Source organism: Herpailurus yagouaroundi, unplaced genomic scaffold (genome assembly GCF_014898765.1).
Source record: "Herpailurus yagouaroundi ecotype Mexico unplaced genomic scaffold, PumYag 208, whole genome shotgun sequence".
NCBI classification, from domain to species: domain Eukaryota; kingdom Metazoa; phylum Chordata; class Mammalia; order Carnivora; family Felidae; genus Herpailurus; species Herpailurus yagouaroundi.
The window spans coordinates 280,049-297,392 of record NW_024412439.1 but is presented as its reverse complement, the minus strand read 5'-3'; the positions used below and the strand labels follow the sequence as shown (position 1 = coordinate 297,392).

The 17,344-nt window shown below is 44.9% G+C and overlaps 1 protein-coding gene and 1 pseudogene across 6 annotated transcripts in view; one reads left to right on the top strand and one right to left on the bottom strand.

Moving 5' to 3' along the window:
- The window catches only part of DHRS7B (dehydrogenase/reductase 7B), a 62,283-nt gene that overhangs the window by 39,201 nt on the left and 5,738 nt on the right, over positions 1-17,344 (top strand). For all 6 annotated transcript variants that reach the window (XM_040452970.1, XM_040452972.1, XM_040452975.1 and 3 more), the window contains 4 exons: positions 1,688-1,866; positions 6,419-6,528; positions 14,792-15,008; positions 15,643-15,735. In XM_040452970.1, coding sequence (XP_040308904.1) covers positions 1,688-1,866; positions 6,419-6,528; positions 14,792-15,008; positions 15,643-15,735 — 599 coding nt within the window. The remainder of the gene's footprint in view (positions 1-1,687; positions 1,867-6,418; positions 6,529-14,791; positions 15,009-15,642; positions 15,736-17,344) is intronic.
- Positions 12,899-13,304, bottom strand: LOC121015787 (60S ribosomal protein L31-like; annotated as a pseudogene).

The window sequence follows — 17,344 nt, the reverse complement described above, 5'->3', positions numbered from 1 at the left end:
GGAAAGGCAGATGAAAAAAATAAACCAAATACTAAACTAGTTGAGTTGACAGTTCAAATCTGAGCAGAACTCTTTTGCAGTCGAGCAGTTTAACTTACATCAGGACAACTCACCCTGATCCTAAGGTTCAGGATCAAAGCCAACTCAGCCTATAAGTGGATCGGTGTTGGGGTTCAGTGGGTTCCTGGCTTCATGGTGTCCACGGAGGTGATGTTGTTTTGGGAATGGAAGCAGAAATGTATTTTTTTTAATATATGGAGTTGAGGACATGGGGCATTCAGCAGGTGAGTGATGGTTTTTATGTAGTTACTCCCAATCTGATGAATAATTAAAAGCTTTAGACTGGTTTGCAGGAGCTCTGCTTTTGGTTTCCAGTCTCTTCCTTCCTGGACAGGATTATTATGCTGATAATATCCTGGTCCTGGAGGTGGACTGTGGGTGGTGGGCCTTTTGTGTAATAGACTCAGCCCGTGTGTCAAATCGCCTTACAGGGCATCTCTTTCAAAGTGACAGACATGGTGTTGCTCCTCACTAGCTCATTCTTGACCTTCCTTTAATCCTGTGTCTCCCTCCTCTCTTAGCTTGCTTTCGGCATAGGGGCATGGATGAGTGACAAGGAATCGAGGAAGGTTGGGGGAGCAAGGAAATTTGGGGAGATTGTGTAAGGAATGGATGTGTTTCCTAAGAACTGACTGCCACTGATGCACAAATACTCCTGTGGCCCCCTGATTTCATCCGGCTGGCGGTGGCTTACCAGCAAATGCTCAGTGGGAACCTGGCTCGGTGCACGGCCAGACAGCCCACTTCACAGCCTAAGTCTGTGCCTATGCCTGGCAAAGGGCAGCTCCCCTGTGCACTGAATTCCCTTTGGGTGTCTGTGAGGCCTGTGGCCAGGAGGATGTTTGTGGGCCATCGCAGAGACCATCCAGAGGACACCCCATCCAGAAACATCTATCTGGTTAGGGAGGAGTATATGGATTGGTATGGTTTCCTCTTTCCTTTTTTTTGTTTGTTTTTTTTTTTGTTTGTTTGTTTTTTTAACATTTGTTTATTTTTGAGAGAGAGAGAGACAGAGTGGGAGCAGGGGAGGGGCAGAGAGAGGGAGACACAGAACCTGAAGCAGGCTCCAGGCTCTGAGCTGTCAGCACAGAGCCTGACGTGGGGCCTGAAGCCACGAACCGTGAGATCATGACCTGAGCTGAAGTCGGATGCTTAACCGACTGAGCCACCCAGGCGCCCCTTCTCTTTCCTTTTTAAAAAATGTTTTCTAGTTTCACAAATAGGGGTTGAAAATGATAATGGGCATACCTAAGTTCCCCTAAATAGGCTTCTGAAGGGGATTCAGGTGAGCGTTGACGGGCCAGAGCCTCCTGGAATACTCATAAGTAACTGGGTGCTGTGCCGAATGGCTCCCTCAGCTTGTTCTGGGGTTGCTGTGCGCCTGAGAGGCATCGCGAGGTCTGTGGCTTTGCTGTTTGCTCATGTCAGCCAGAGTGAGAGAAAGCAAGTTCCACGATGGTGAGCAGTCAGCATAGAGCACGGGGCCTAGAAAGACATTTGTTGGGTTCAGGGCTAAAGTCCGCGCAAGAGAAATCTGGGCTCTGTATCAGTCTAGGGGGAGGAGGGCTGGCAGGTCCCTTGAGTTTTCCTATTTTGTCACAAATTCATTGGATTTGGGTTCTTTCAGGAAGAGTCTGCTGAAGGTGAGGGTCATGGATTTTATCACCTCTACGGCCATCCTGCCCCTGCTCTTTGGCTGTGTGGGAATCTTCAGCCTCTTCAAGCTGCTGCAGCGGATGCGAATGAAGGCCTACCTCCGGAACGCTGTGGTGGTCATTACAGGCGCTACCTCAGGCCTGGGGCGAGGTGGGTCCCGGGGCCAGTGCTGTCAGGAGGGGCAGGGAACTTGGCCCAGACTCGAGGAGCAGCTCGGCTGCATAGGTGCAAATAAGTGACACAGGCTAGGTGGCTGGGGAACAAGAGTATGTCACTGTCTCTGGTCCACTTGGAAGAAGCAAGAGCTTAAGTGCAATGAGAAATGGTCCCTGACTTTCAGCATCGGTGTTGGGGGGTAGAATCCACGAGGAAGACTGTGGCGAACCGGACACTACGTGTCTCGTCTAAGTGGGCAGCTGCTGGCTGTGGAAATAGGGATTTTTATGTGAAGGCTCCCTATTTTCAAATATGACAACTCAATTAAAAAAACATTTTTATCTCTGTGAGGGCCAAACGAAATGTGCCTTTTCCTGGATTTAGCCAGCATCCCTGGTTCATGGCCTTGGTGTCCCCTTCTCCTCACCTTCCTGTCACTGGGGCTGTGCCTCTGGCTGAGCATGACCTCGGCGGGACTGGAAACAGAATAAATGATACCTCAGCTGTGCCCCACCTGGGTTCTCCGGGTTAGTTCCATCTACTTTGGTGAACGCGGTGAGCCTCTCGGCCCCAGGAACTTTGTGCCGGGACCCAGGCCCAGAGTCAGTCTCCGCCCCCTGCCTCGTACAGACGAGTCTGTAGAGCTGCCGTCATTTCCGTTGCACACATGTGCATTGACTTTGGCATAGTACCAAGGACAAATGCAGGCACGTCCTGTGGAGCTTCCTCCTTCTCAGCATCTGCACACGTAGCACACTACACCAGTATATCACCTGCATGGGGGCTCAGTTCCATGGAAGAAGGCCGAGAGGCACCCAGAGTCGTGGTAACCCCATCCCTGCTGCATCTGTCGGTTGGTACCATGGCACAGCCAGCGCTGATGGAACATCTCTGATTTATAAGGCTCTGGGAAAAGTGCTGGGACAAATAAAAGACAGGGTGCCTGGTCTCAGGTAGTTCACGGTCTGATGGAGAGGGGCAAGGACTTACCTCAGCATATTGACATTTCAGTAGCGGATGCTCCCGTTGAGGCCCAGTAGACGAATGTGCTGGGTTGTGCTTTATCTCCCTGAATCCTCGCAGCTAAGATTCAGAGACTTGCCCTAGGACTTCTAGATTCAAACCCCATGTCTGACTCCAGGACTCCGTCTTGTATCACCTGTGGGGGGGATGGCCAGGGAAAGGAAAGCACGGGCCAACAGGGAGGGTGTTGCAGATGGGCCCAGAGCAGGGAGCAGCATGGTTGTGCGGGGGTGGGAAGCACTTGGCGGTTGCAGGAACATAAAGGAGCAGATGGGGTCTCGTCTGCTGGGTGAGTGGCTTGCGGGCAGCCAGGGGGAGCCTGGGAAAGCTGTAGGTAGGTTCATCCGCATGCTGCTATGATGTTTTAGATGAGATCTCTGGGGGTGAACTCTGGGCCTGTCATTAGATATCTAGACCTGCGTGGGGACAGCTGCCTCCAGGCCCTTTGCCACAGTCGGTTCTCTGACCTTACTCAGCTACTATATATAGGGTAGTAGTCAGCAGCCACTTCTCTTGATCTCAGAGAGAAGCATTTTTTTTTTTTTTTAAGTCCTTGAACAGTATTTGAGAGTTGGCTGGGATGGAAAGGTAACTTGCAGGTACTCTGATATGGGAATGTTGGAGAAGGACACTGTCCTCTTCATCATTCTGCGGTTCCTCTTCTGGAAACCAAGACTGGGAAGGGAATAGAAAATATAATTGAAAGAAAAACAATACGTGTGTGTGTGTGTGTGTGTGTGTGTGTGTGTGTGTATCTCCTATATAGGTCAGCCTTTTCCCAAATTCCAAATCACCCTGCTTATATTGTGTCCTATGTAACATGTTAGGGACAAGAGTCCATGGATCTCTCCCCACTCCAGCCAGTCAGAACGGGAACAGATTCTCACCCAGCCGTTGCAAGTACAGGCGCCACTGTTGGTGACTCCCAAGGAGGTGCTGCTGCACCTTAGCTTTCAGAGGAGGACGGCCACGGGTTGCCCTTGGTGGCTCTGCTCTGCCTGCCTGCTGTGTCAACTGCTCTGAAAGTCTGAATTGTGATAGTCTTCAGATAGCTTTCTGTTATTTCTCCCCTATTTTGTATATGTAAGCTCCATGAGCTTATCCTTGTAAAACAGTAAGACCATTGACTAAAGGAACAGAATGTTCTGCATACCCACTTTAGCCAGCCTCAGCCCTGAGGTTGTGAATAACTATCTTGATGTAGGAGGCCCAGAGTGCCTGCAGCACTGGGGGATCATCTGGCAGCCCTAGCTAGATAAATGGTGCTTTGGGACTGTTTTCCTTTTTCCCTTGACCCTCCTGGCTCCCTGTGTCAGCTTTTTCAAGAAATGAAAATGGAATCCTTGCAATCTGTCGTTTTCATTTCTGTCACTCCCTACACAGACTTTAATTTCCTCCTTTTTTTGGCTTTGCTGGGAAGCAAAGCTTAAGCAGAATGTACGTGACCATTTTCCAGAAGCTGTTTATATGCTAGTGTGCCTCTCCCCACCTTTGGTTCTGCGTGTCTGCACCCTGTGGTGGCACCTTATGACACGTCCATTGTGTCAGTCACGTCGGGATGAAATGGGGTGAGGAGGCTGGCCGTGCCAGAGATTCCTCATCTTTTGGAATGATTTTGTAAGCCAGATGAGCAGATCTAGCCTCAGGAATGCTGCTGTCTGGCTTTGAGGGCAGCCGCCACCCCCACCCCTATGAGGCGTTTGCTGCTCTGCTGAGAAAGCACAGCAAGGCAGGCTGGGCAGGAGCTGTGATCCTGACCAGACCATGTGGGGACAAGCAGAGTGAGGGCTGCAGCTCTGTCTGGGTTTGTGCCCTTTGTCAGGATGAGCCAGTGAACAGACCAACCAGATCTTCAAAGAAGGTGATATGGCGCACCTGAAAATCCCTTGGTTTAGTCCACTTAGCACTTCCTTCCAGAAAAGTCCACCTGGAGACATACTAGGAGGTGCTGGTCTGAGGATGGTAAGTGAAAGCTCTAAGAGGAGCTAAAGGAGGAGCCGTAGAGTGAAAAGAGAGGGCTTTGCACAACAAGACAATCTAGATGTCAAAAGAACTTTCTCTCTGTTTTCCTGAAGGATGCTGGAGTTTCTTTTCCCTTCCTGTTTTGAGCCCTTCTAGGTTTTGACACTTTTGTGGGTGAAGGACTGTCAGACCGGTACACCCTGTCTGGACTCACAACCTCCTCCTATCCCAACCAGGAATTGACAGACTTGATCTCTCAATATCCCCCACAGTCTAGTCCTGGTTCTGGAGGTCTCCCCTCCCTACACTTCCCCCTGGGCCTCAGGGGACTTACCTGTGACCCTTGCTGGGCTAGTCTTAGAGATACCACCCCACCGCAGCTGGCCACAGAGCCTGCCTCAGTCAGAGGCCCCTCTCCCAGAGTCAGGGGAGCTGTGTTGATGAGGGGAAGCCAGGCCCAGGAGATGAAATGGAGAAAAGCCCTGCCAGCACCTGGTTCCTGCTGCCGGAGGCCCTGGGCAGCCACCGCTCCTGCCCCTCCCCAGCCTTGGCCACTCTGCTCTTTTCTCTGCATTCTTGAGCAATCCCAGCATCCTCCTGGTCAGTCTTTTTGCTTTGCCCCAGTGTGTGTTGGGTCTCTTTTCTTGCCACCAGAAGAACGCTAATAGAGGTACCTTGGTCTCAGTTGATGTCCTCATCACTTGTTGCCTGGAATGTTGTAGTGGGTTCAGCAGAGCCTGATCGCCACAAGTCCTCTTCTCACCCAGCCGGAGGCAGCCTCTTAGACACAGCCTCCCTTACTGATCCTTTGCTGTTGTAGGCACCCGGCACGTTCAGCTCTTCTGACTTGTTTGTCATTTCCCAGCCTAGCAAGGCTGACATTCTCTGTCCCGGATGTGTCTGTCCATGGCCCCTCAGGTGCTTTGCAAACTCTGCTCCTTTAGCCTTAAGCGCTTTCCAGAGAAACAGCCCCTCAGGCCTCAGGACTGGGGTAGGGCCCCCCCATCCCTTCTCAACAGAGTCCTGTGCCCCCTGTGCTTGTAGGAACCATCTACCCCCCGTAGAGCTGTACCTGTTACATTGAAATGATTTGGGAAACAGCCTAGATTGTGCCAGAATGCAGGCCTCGGCAAACCACGGTCTCGCAGTAGCTGGTGCTGCCTGATCGTTGAGTGTATCACTTGACCTCTTCGAGCTTCCTCAGCTGTGAAAATGAGGATAATGCTCACAGGGTTGTTCAGAGCTAAAGATCATTATGGAGAGTTCTGAGCATGGTACCTAACAAATCTGTCCACCAGCCTCGGCCTTCCTCTTGCCTTGTGGATGTCTCTTGTACCACTGACCCTGAGCTCTGTCAGGACAACAACAGAGCTCATTTATTATTGGGGCCTTAACTCCTGGCTTCATGCCTGGTCCACAGCAGGGGCGAATACACATGTGTAGAGCATGTGAAGAAACAAATTCATATTCTGAAACCATCGGGTAAGTTTGGACTGACCTGCACCGGGGAAGAAAGGCATGGAATCTCCTCAGCTGACAAAGTTCTTTCTTCTTCCCTTAGAATGCGCCAAAGTCTTCTACACTGCAGGTGCCAGGCTGGTGCTCTGTGGCCGGAACCGGGAGGCCCTGGAAGAGCTCACCAAAGAACTTGCTGCCTCTCTGGCCACCAAGGTGAGCCCAGGGGTGTGTTTGCCGTGGGCACGAGGTGCAGCGCATTGTCTGCAGGCATCTGAGGAGATAGCGGCCACTTGGGCTGCTGCATGTGCAGGGCACCCACGTGGTCACTCGGTGCCAGGGTAGGCAATGGGTCCCCACGGCCTGCGGAGGGAGAACTGTCAGACGGTTCAGATCCCCTCTCTGCCACTTACTAGCACTGCTCATTTAGGCGGTTCCCTCCGTGAACGCTTCCCCTCCGCCTTTACCTGGCTAATACCTAGTCATCTCTTTATGGTGGGGGGTCGGGGGAAGGTTGGCCATGACTTCTAAAGTTTTAATTGTGGAAAATGTACATAACATAGTATTTACATGCATAGAAAGATGTACATTTAAATAAAATATTCACGTCATACTAATTATTTTAACCGTTTATAGGTATACAACTCAGTGGCATTAAACACATTCAGAGTATGTGTAACTATCACCACTTTCTATACTTAAAACCTTTTTATCATCTCCAACAAAAATTCTATACCTATTAAACAACAATTCACTCTTCCTCCCCTCTCCCCAGTGCCTGGAAACCTCTATTCTACTTCCTTTCAATGAATTTGCCTCTTCTAGATGCCTTGTATAAGTGGAAAATACAGTATTTGTCCTTCTGTGTCTGGCTGTTTCACTAAGCCTTATGTCTTCAGGGTTCACCCATGTTGTAGCATGTATCAAAATTTCATTCCAGTTTCATTCCAGTACTCCATGTCGGAGTGATATTCCAGTGTACGTATATACCACATTTTGTACATTTATACCACATTTTATTTCTCCGTTAATTTGTTCATGTGCACTAGGGTTGTGTCACCTTTTGGCTGTCATGAATAATGCTACTGTGAAGGGACCTGTGCACATATCTGTTTGGGTCCCTGCTTTCACTTTTTTTGACTCTGTACCTAAGAGTGGAATGGCCGGGTCATAGGTAGTTTTATATACAAGCTTTTGAAGAACTGTCAGCTGTTTTCCACAGCAACTATATATACCATTTTATATTCCTACCAGCAGTGCACGAGGGTTTTGCTTTTTCTGCATCTTTGCCAACACTTGTTACTTTCCGTTTTTTACTATTTTCTTAAAGTATACTCATCCTAGGAGATATAAAGGGGCATCTCATTGTGGTTTTGAATTGCATTTCCGTAATTTCATATGATATTGAGCACCTCTCCATGTGCTTACTGACCATTTGTATGTCTTCTTTGGAGAAGCGTTTTTCAAGTCCTTCTCCCATCGTTTTTAATCAGATTGTTTTTTGTTGTTGAGTTTAGTTTTCTGTATATTCTGGATATGAATCCTTTATTAGATCTGTGACTTGCAAGGATTTTTTTCTCATTTGGTAGATTTTCTTTTCACTTTCTTAACAGTATCCTTTGATGAAGAAAAGTTTTTAACTTAATGTAATTATTTTTAAAGTTTGTTTATATATTTTGAGAGGGATTGTTGAGTACATAAGAGAGAGAGAGAGAAAGGGGGGCAAAGGGCAGAGAGAGGAGAGAGAGAATCACAAGCAGGCTCCACAATGTCAGCCCAGAGCCCAATGCCTGGCACAGTCTCATGGTGGTGAGATCATGACCTGAGCCAAAATCAAGAGTCAGATGCTTATCCGACTGAGCGACCCAGGTGCCCTAGAAAAGCTTTTAATTTTAGACAAAGCTCAATTTATTTTTTTTTTTTTTGTCACCTGTGTTTTTGGTGTCCTATCCATGAGGTTGTTGCCAAATCTAATGTTACGAAGATTTTCCCTGATATTTTATTCTAAGCGGTTCTATAGTTTGACACCAACATCTAGGTCTTTAATCCACTTGATTTAATTTTTGTGTATGGTGTCAGGTAAGGTTCCAACTTCATTCTTTTGCATGTTCATATCCAGTTTTCCCAGCACCAGTTATTGAAAACATTGTTCTTTCCTGCTTGAAATGTCTTGCCACACCTGTCAAAAATCACATGACCATGAATGCAAGGGTTTATTTTTGGGCTCTCTATTCTATTTATTGGTCTGTATATCCGTCTTTATGCCAGTACCACACTGTTTGATGGCTGTAGCTTTGCAGTAAGTTTTGAAACCAGGAAGTGTGAGTCTTCCAGCTTTGTTCTTTTTTTTTTTTTTTTTTTTCAGTGTTGTCTTGGTTACTCAAGGACCTTTGAGATTCCACATGGATTTTAGGATCTTTTTCTATTTCCTCCAAAAAAAATGCCATTATTTTGATAGGGATTGCATTGAATCTGTACATCACTTTGGGTAGTATCGACAACAATGTTTTAAGTCTTCCGGTCCACGAATGTGAGATGTCTTTCCATGTATTTAGGTCTCCTTTAATTTCTAGCAGCCGTGTTTTGTAATGTTTATTTAGCATACAAATCTTTGACCTATTTAGTTAGATTTATTCCTAAATATTTAACTCTTTTAGGTGCGATTATAAATGGATTTTCTTTCCTAATTTCCTTTTCAGATTATTCATTGCTAGTGTGTAGAAACATAGCTGATCTGTGTGTGTTGACCTGGTACCCTGCAACTATGCTGAACTGACTTACATTAGCTGAAATAGCTTTCTCTGGATTCCTTGGGGTTTTCTAAATATGGAATCACATTCATCTATGAATAGTTGTCTTCTTCCTTTCCAGTTTTGGTGCGTTTTATTTCTTGTGTAATTGCTCTGATTAGAACTCTAGTACTGTGTTGAATAGCTGCAGTGAGAGCAAGCATCCTTGTCTTGTTTTTGATCGTAGGGGGAACACTTTCCATCTTACACCATTGAACATATATTAGCTATAGGTTTTTCTTAAACATCCTCTAACACATTGAGGAATTCCGCCCCCATTGCTGGTTTTCTGAGTTTTTATCATTAAAGGGTGTTAGATTTTGTCAAGTCTCTTTTTTGCATCAATTGAGACAATCCTATGGGGTTTTTTCCTTTGTTCTATTAATGTGATATATTGATTGATTTTATTACGTTGAACCACCCTTGCATTCCTAGGATAAAACCCACTTGTTTGTGGTGAATAATCTTTTTAAAATGCTGTTAAAATTGGTTTGCTAGTATTTTGTTGAGGATTTTAACATCTATATTCATAAAGGATGTTGGTCTGTAATTCTCTTGTGATGTCTTTATCTGAACTTGGTATCAGTAATGCTGGCCCCACAGAATGAATTAAGAAGTATTCTCTCCTTCCTCTTCAGTTTTTTGGAAGAATATGAGAAGTGTTGGTGTTAGTTCTTTAAAGTTTGGTGAAACTCACCAGTGAAGCCATCTGGTGCATGACATTTCTTTGTGGGGAGGTTTTAAGTTAATTGCTTTAATCTCTCTACCTGTTTGTTATATGTCTGCTAAGATTTTCTATTTCTTCTTGAGTCAGGTAATTTGTGTGTTTAAAGGTATTTTTTCATTTATTCTAGGTTATCTCATTTGTTGGTATACAGTCATTCATAGTATAATCTTTTTTATCTAGGTAAGGACCCACTTTCATTTCTAATTTTTTTAATGTTTTTTTTTTTTTTTTTTTGAAGGAGAGAGAGACAGAGCATGAGTGGGGGAGGGTCAGAGAGACAGGGAGACACAGAATCCGAAGTGGGCTCAGAGCCTGACGCAGGACTCGAACCATGACCTGAGCCAAAACTGGATGCTTAACCAACTGAGCCACACAGGCTTTCATTTCTAATTTATTTCCATCCTATCTTTCTTTGTCTAGCTAATGGTTTTTCAGTTTTGTCGATCTTTTCAAAGAACCAACTTTTGCATTCATGATTTTCTTTATTTCTACTCTGAATTTTTTTTTTTTTATCTCCTCTCTAATCTGTATTATTTCCCTCCTCTGCTAGCTTTGGGTTTAGTTTGCTCTGTTCTAGTTCGCTAAGGTGTAAAGTTATGTTACTGATTTGAAATCTTTTTTTTTTTTTTTTTATGTAGCCAACTACAGGTATAAATTTCCCTCTTAGCCTTGCTTTCTCTGCAACCCATAAGATTGGCTATGTGGTGTTTTCATTTTCATTTGTGTCTAAATACTTTCTAATTTTCCTTGTTATTTTTTGTGAGTCAGTGGTTTTAAAGTGTGTTATTTAATTTCTGCTTATTTTCTAGTTTACCTTCTGTTACTGATCTCTAGCTTCGTTAAACTGTGGTTGAATAAGACACTTTAAATGATATCTATCTTTTTAAATCTGTTGACATTTGTTTTGTGGCCTAATATATGGTCTCTCCTGGAGGATGTTCCAAGTGTGCTTGAGAAGAATATGTATTAGGCTGTTGTTGGGTGGGATGTTCTGTATACATCTGTTAGGTACGATTGGTCTATAATGTTGTTCAAGTCCTCTATTTTGTAATTGATCTTCTGATTGGTTGTTCTATCCATTATTGAAAGTGGAGTTTTGAAATATCAAAATATTGTAGAACTGTTTGTTTCTCCCTTCAGTTCTGTTGATTTTTGCTTCATATATTTTGAGTGTCAGTTATTAGGTACATAGATATTTATAACTGTTATATCTTTCTGCTGTAATGACTGTCTTTTTATTCTTACAGGCTTACCTTATTTTATTGTGCTTCGCCAATATGGTGTATTTTACAAATTGAAGTTTTATGACAACCCTGTGTCAATCTAGTGTATCAGAGCCATTTTTCCAACAGCATTTGGCCACTTCACAGCTCTGTGTCACATTTTGGTAATTCTCACAATATTTCAAACGTTTTCATTATTATTAATTTGTTATGGTGATCAGTGATTACAGTGCACTGAAAATTCAGATGATGGTTGGCACTTTTAGCAATATTTTAAAATTAAGATATGTACGTTGTTTTTAGACATAATGCTATTGCACACTGATAGACTACAGTATAGTGTAAACATAACTTTTATATCCACTGGGAAACCAAAAAACTCATTTGACTTGTTTTATTGAGATAGTTGCTGTCAGTGGTCTGAAAGCAAACCTGCAATATCTCTCAGGTATGCCTACATCCAATATCCTTTTTTGCCTCTTGTAACCTTTTATGATTTAAAATCTGTTTTGTCTGATATTAGTACAGCCACTCCAGCTCTCTTTTGGTGATTATTTACATGGAATATCCTTCTTTCATCCTTTCACTTCCAAGATAATTGTATCTTTAGATTGAAAATGAGTCTCTTAAAGACAGCGTACAGTTGGATTTTTTAAAGAAATTCCAGATTTTATCTGTCTTCTGATTAGAGATTTAAAAGTATTTATATTTAAACTAATTAATATTAAGGAGGAACTTCTGCCAGGTTGCTATTTGTTTTCTGTATACTTTACAGCTTTTTTGTCCTTCATTTCCTGCATTTCTGTCTTTTGTGTTTAGTTGATTTTTTTGTAGTGAAGTGTTTTTGATTTCCTTTGTATTTCCTTATGTGTATATTTTACAGCTGTTTTGTTTGTGGTTTCTGTTTTAAAAAAATTTTTTTAATGTTTATTTATTTTTGAGAGAGAGAGAGACAGAGTATGAGCACGGGAGGGGCAGAGAGAGGGAGACACAGAATCTGAAGCAGGCTCCAGGCTCCAAGCTGTCAGCACAGAGCCCGATGTGGGGCTCAAACCCACGAACCGTGAAATCATGACCTGAGCTGAAGTCAGACGCTTAACCGACCAAGCCACCTAGGCACCCCTTGTTTGTGGTTTCTAAGGGGATTAATAGCATACAAAAATTCTACTGTGGTACGGCTCTGTCCTCCCCCATTTTCGTTACTCATGTCATAGATTACATCTTTGCATGTTACTTGCTCATTACCAGATTAATAATAGTTTTTAAACACATTTGTGTTTTAAATTATGTAGAAAGTAAAAAGTGGAGTTACAAACCAAAATTACAATAATACTAGCTTTCATAATTGCCCCTGCATTTACTCTCCTGGAGATCTTTATTTCTTCATATAGTTTTGGATTATACTGTTCAGCTTTCTTTTATTTCAAACCTGAAGGACTCCCTTTAGCATTTCTTGCAGAGCAGGTCTAGTGGTAACTAACTCCCTCAGCTTTTGTTCATCTGGGAATCTCAATTTCTCCCTCATTTTTTGAAGGATAGTTGTGCCAGATACAGAATTCTTGGTTGACAGTTTTTTTCTTTCAGCCCTTTTAATATATCAATCCACTGTCTTCTGGCCTCCAACGTTTCTGATTAGAAATCAGCTGATTATTGTATTGAGAATTGCTTTTATGTGAGAAGTAGTTCTCTCTTGCTGTTTTCAGGATTCTGTTTTTGTCTTTTGACAGTTTGATTATAATGTTTCAAGTGGGCCTCTGAATTTATCTAACTCAATGTTGAGCTTCTCTGATGTGTAGATTCATGTCTTTCATGAAGTTCAGAAAGTTTTCAGCAATTCTTTTTTTCCCCAGTTTTATACCTTTATTTGACAATCAGCAGTTAGTTCTCATCTACATTAATGGTCTGTGGATTATTGGAGGTGGTGACAGATACATAGGTGACCAACATATAGAGCTTGTTTGGTGAATTTTCATCCTCATTATGTTTTCTGAACAACCAACTGCACATGGTTACTCATGTATGGAACATTTCTTATTCCCTTGGCCCAGATAGCTTTGTTGAGCCTGGTGTCAGTGTGCACATCTGGAGTTCCCATCTCCTTCATGGCAAATTTCTGGATCTCTTTGAGTGTCCAAGGGGCTTTTTGAAACCCACTCTATGCATGTGCTTGTGAATATTGATGATGTGTTCTCTGGTCCCTACCTCATTGATGAGAGAACGGCCCTTCTTGCCACCCTTCTTTGAGGGAGCCATTCTGCCAGGCCCCTCAGCAATTATTCTTCAAATATTCTATCTTCCCCTTTCTCTCTCTTTTCTCCTTCTCAGATTTACACAGTGTGTTTATTGGTCCACTTGATGGCATCCCACAGATCCCTTAGGTCCTGTTTACTTTTCCTTATTCTTTTTTTCTTATTCTCAGAGTCAGTGATTTCAGATGAGTCCTCTCTTCAGTTTCACTGATTCTCTCTTCTCTGTGCTCAAATCTGCTTTTGAACTTCTAGGGTATTTTCCATTTTTGTCATTGTACTTTTGAGCTCCAGAATTTTTTTTATAATTTATGTTTCTTTAATGATATTCTCATTTTGTTTATACATCAATTTTCTGATTTTTTTCCATGTCTTCCTTTAGCACTTTGAGGATCTTTGAAGACATTTGCTTTAAAATCTGTGTCTAGGAAGTCCATTGTCTAGGCTTCCTCAGGTGTGTTTTCTGGGGATTTATTTATATTTTTTGAATATCAGAATAATAAGTGTAACTCCTTTAAATCTATTGGAAACTATTTTAGCTAGTAGTGGTTAAAATAACGCAACTTGCATCCATACTGCGCCTCAGTGATCAGAGCAGCAATCCACCGTCAGAACGCAATCCTGATTTTTGGAGACAAGGTCCTCATTGCCTACCTTGGCATCCTCAAGCTGCACCAGAGATGTGGGTAGCCTTTCCTACAGCCGGCCTGCCACAGGGATGGGGGTGGGGAATGGAAAGCTACCACCAAGCTGATGGCTAGAATTGACCCAGATTATCCATAACTTGCCAGCCAAGCACTGCCCTGGAAGCTGCAAGCATCAGATAGACTACAGAGTTCCAAAATTGTCATATCAGAGAGTTTCTGCTAGTACAGCATCCAGGGGGAAAGACAGACTCCTAGAACTTCCTACTGTGCCATCTTCTCTCATTTCATACCCCCACTCCTTCTGCCTCTTGTTAAACTCACTTCCATTGGGAAGTCCTGTAAGTTAGACCGCTCAGTTTTTCATTTCTCTGGCATCCCGTTCTTTACAATTAGAGAATCTGTCTGTCTTCCTCACTAGACAGTTTGCTTCTAGAAGACAGGAACCATGTTTGTCTTGCTTTTTGCCCTGTCCCCAGTGCCCGGCACATAGAAGATATATTAACAACAACAACAACAAAAATGTTTCATGAACGAATGAAAGTGACTTAACCCGAGAAGAATAGAGCCTCTGTTGAGATGTAATGGTACCGTAGAGCACCATGCTGGCACAGGGCAGCAAGGGGAGTCTGGCTCTAGAAGTCATTTTCAGTTCAGGGGACAGGTTGCCCAGGTCAGGTGTGAGCACCATAGGCAAGATCCTTCAGGCCACATTTCTTTGGAAGACAGGTGCTAGAGCCTGAGCATGTCATGCCCAGCGGGCTACTCCCCACCCTCTGAAAAGCAGGGACATGTGGTTCACGTGCCTGTCCCTCTGAAGATGCATTCGGTTTCTGTCATATTTGACCAGGTGCAGACACACAAGCCTTACACGGTGGCCTTTGACCTTGCGGACCCTGGGGCCATAGTTGCAGCAACAGCTGAGATCCTGCAGTGCTTCGGCTACGTGGATGTGCTCATCAACAATGCTGGCATCAGCTACCGAGGCGCCATTGTGGACACTACCCCAGACGTGGATAAGAAAGTCATGGAGACAAACTACTTTGGCCCAGTTGCTCTAACAAAAGGTAACAGTCCTGAAGTAAAAGAAAAAGGAGCAGTGCTATGTTGACGTTCTTTTTACTTTACTTGGTTCCTTTTTAGCTAAATGTTGCCCGTCTCCATCTATTTTACCCTGGAATGGGTGTTGTCATTAGAGCTTGGGTGTTTGTTTTCTCCAGGCTTTCACTTGCATTTTCTTTATCCGCTTTATAGCCTTAAATCAAGATGTTCTCCCCAGGGACAGCTTTATTTATACAGCATTGTCCACCCCCCCCCCCCCCATTTCCTCTTCATGGTGTTTGGAAACCCATACAAAGCGGGGATATTTTTATGTCCAGCCATGGGTATCACTCAAGGGTAGAGGCTCTGCCTAGAAAAGGTGACTGAGCTGACTGACTGTTCCTGGTGATTAGGCTTCTGCCTGCCTCCCTCCTTGCTTCCTTCCCAGTCCTCCACTGGCCTCCTCCCTCCTGTTGGCAGTCTGCTGGGCACAGGGGACCTGAGAGTCCCAAGGAAGCATGGTGCTCCCCATTGAGAAGCCGTCCCTGTTCACCTCCCTGGCTCTGACTACATACAATAAGCAAGCTCGCCTCCTGTCAGTGTTAGCTGTGGTGACCAGAAGAGAAGTCCTGCCCTAAAGCCTCTGCTCTCTTTCTTCAGCACTCCTGCCCTCCATGATCAACAGGCGACAAGGCCATATTGTTGCAATCAGCAGCATCCAGGGCAAAATCAGCATTCCTTTCCGATCAGCATGTGAGTACTTCCTAGTCTCTCTCCCTAAAGAGACTCTTCCCTAATGTTTTCTCGTGATTATAAAAATAACACATTTAGTGTCGCTGGGCAGATACTCAATACAGAGTGTGGGAGGGAATTGATCAGAATGTGCTCTGAGCAGGCCAGGCTTCAGATCGCAGCTCCACTCCTTACCCACCCCCCTCTCCCCCGCGTGACCTCGTGCGAGTGTCCTTGCCATAGTCTGCAGCTGCAGAAGGGAGACCGGGCCAGTCCCCAGGCCAGAGGAACCGCCGGGAAGACTGAGTTCCTCTCTGAGCGCTGGGGGAGAAGCGCCGGAGTGGTGCCGGGCCGAGGGCTGTGCGCGCCGGCCACCATCTGATTGTCGGTCTGCACCGTCCTCACGGGCACTTCCGCTGGGTCACTTTGCGGCACGTGCCTCCAAACTTTTCTCATGTGAGCAAACACATGGTAGCGTACAAACATGGAATCACATTGTACATACCGTTTTGTGGCTTGCTGATTCCACCAGACGATACAGTAGTAATGCCTCGGGTAGATACGACGTGAGCTGTTGAGCCATCTTCCTGGACGCGTGAGGATCACGTGCCCTGAGTTCTTGACCGGTACCGATGATGTGCTACCCAGAACCTCCTTGAATACTTACATCTCTGGGCACTCGTGGGAGGGTTTCAGTAAGATAAACTCCCAAAAGTGGAAATATTAAATAGGACCGGGAAATTAACCCTGCCAAACTGACTTCCAGTCTGCACACTCACCTCCACGTACGAGTGACTGGGCCAGAGTTCTGAGATATCATTTCACTCCGCTGTCTCCCGCCCCGTTGTACTGGCAAGCAGACGGAGCCTGGTTCTGTTTTGCTGAAAGATTTCAAAGGTGGTTTCACGGACCGCCCGGGGAACTCCTTCCTTTGCTCTGCCCTGTGCAGTCAGTGCTGACGTCATCTGTTCTCCCCTTCGAGTGCGGGCCTCCGCCTGGCGCAGCTGCGCGCTGGGCAGCGAAGGGAGGGAGGGCAGAGCCGGGTCAGCACTTTGCAAGGACCGTACCGGACATCTGGCCGGACGCTATCTGAACCGGAGCTGTGACAAAGACATCTTCTTTCTCTCCAGATACGAACCCCTGCTCTGCCTTGTGGTTCTAGTCGCGTATCCTTAGGCAAGTAACTTAAAGTCCCTGACCCTCTTGTCTCCTTGCTTGTGAAGAGACTGACGGTTACCTCACACACTTCACAAGGCTGTGTTAAAGATGAGAGGAGACACCTGGAGACCAAGAGTCCTTTGTGAACTGTGGGGTTCTCCATCCATAGTTGTTTCTGGGGTTGTTATTTCCCTGCTCACCAGCATTCCATTTGGACTCCCGGCAGCACAGGACAGCTCTCTAAGACAGCTCTAATGGTTCAGGAAGAAATATAATCACAAATGATAAAACAAATAAGGTGAAATGTTAATAATAGATAAATCAGGGTAAAGGATATACAGTATTCTTTGTACTAAATTACTTTCAAACTTTACTTTGACTTAATCTCCCTGAATTTTGTTCTCCACTTGGCCTGTGGCTGCAGTAGGTCCCGCAGAGTTGGTCTGGGTGCTTTATGACGAGCAGACTGAGT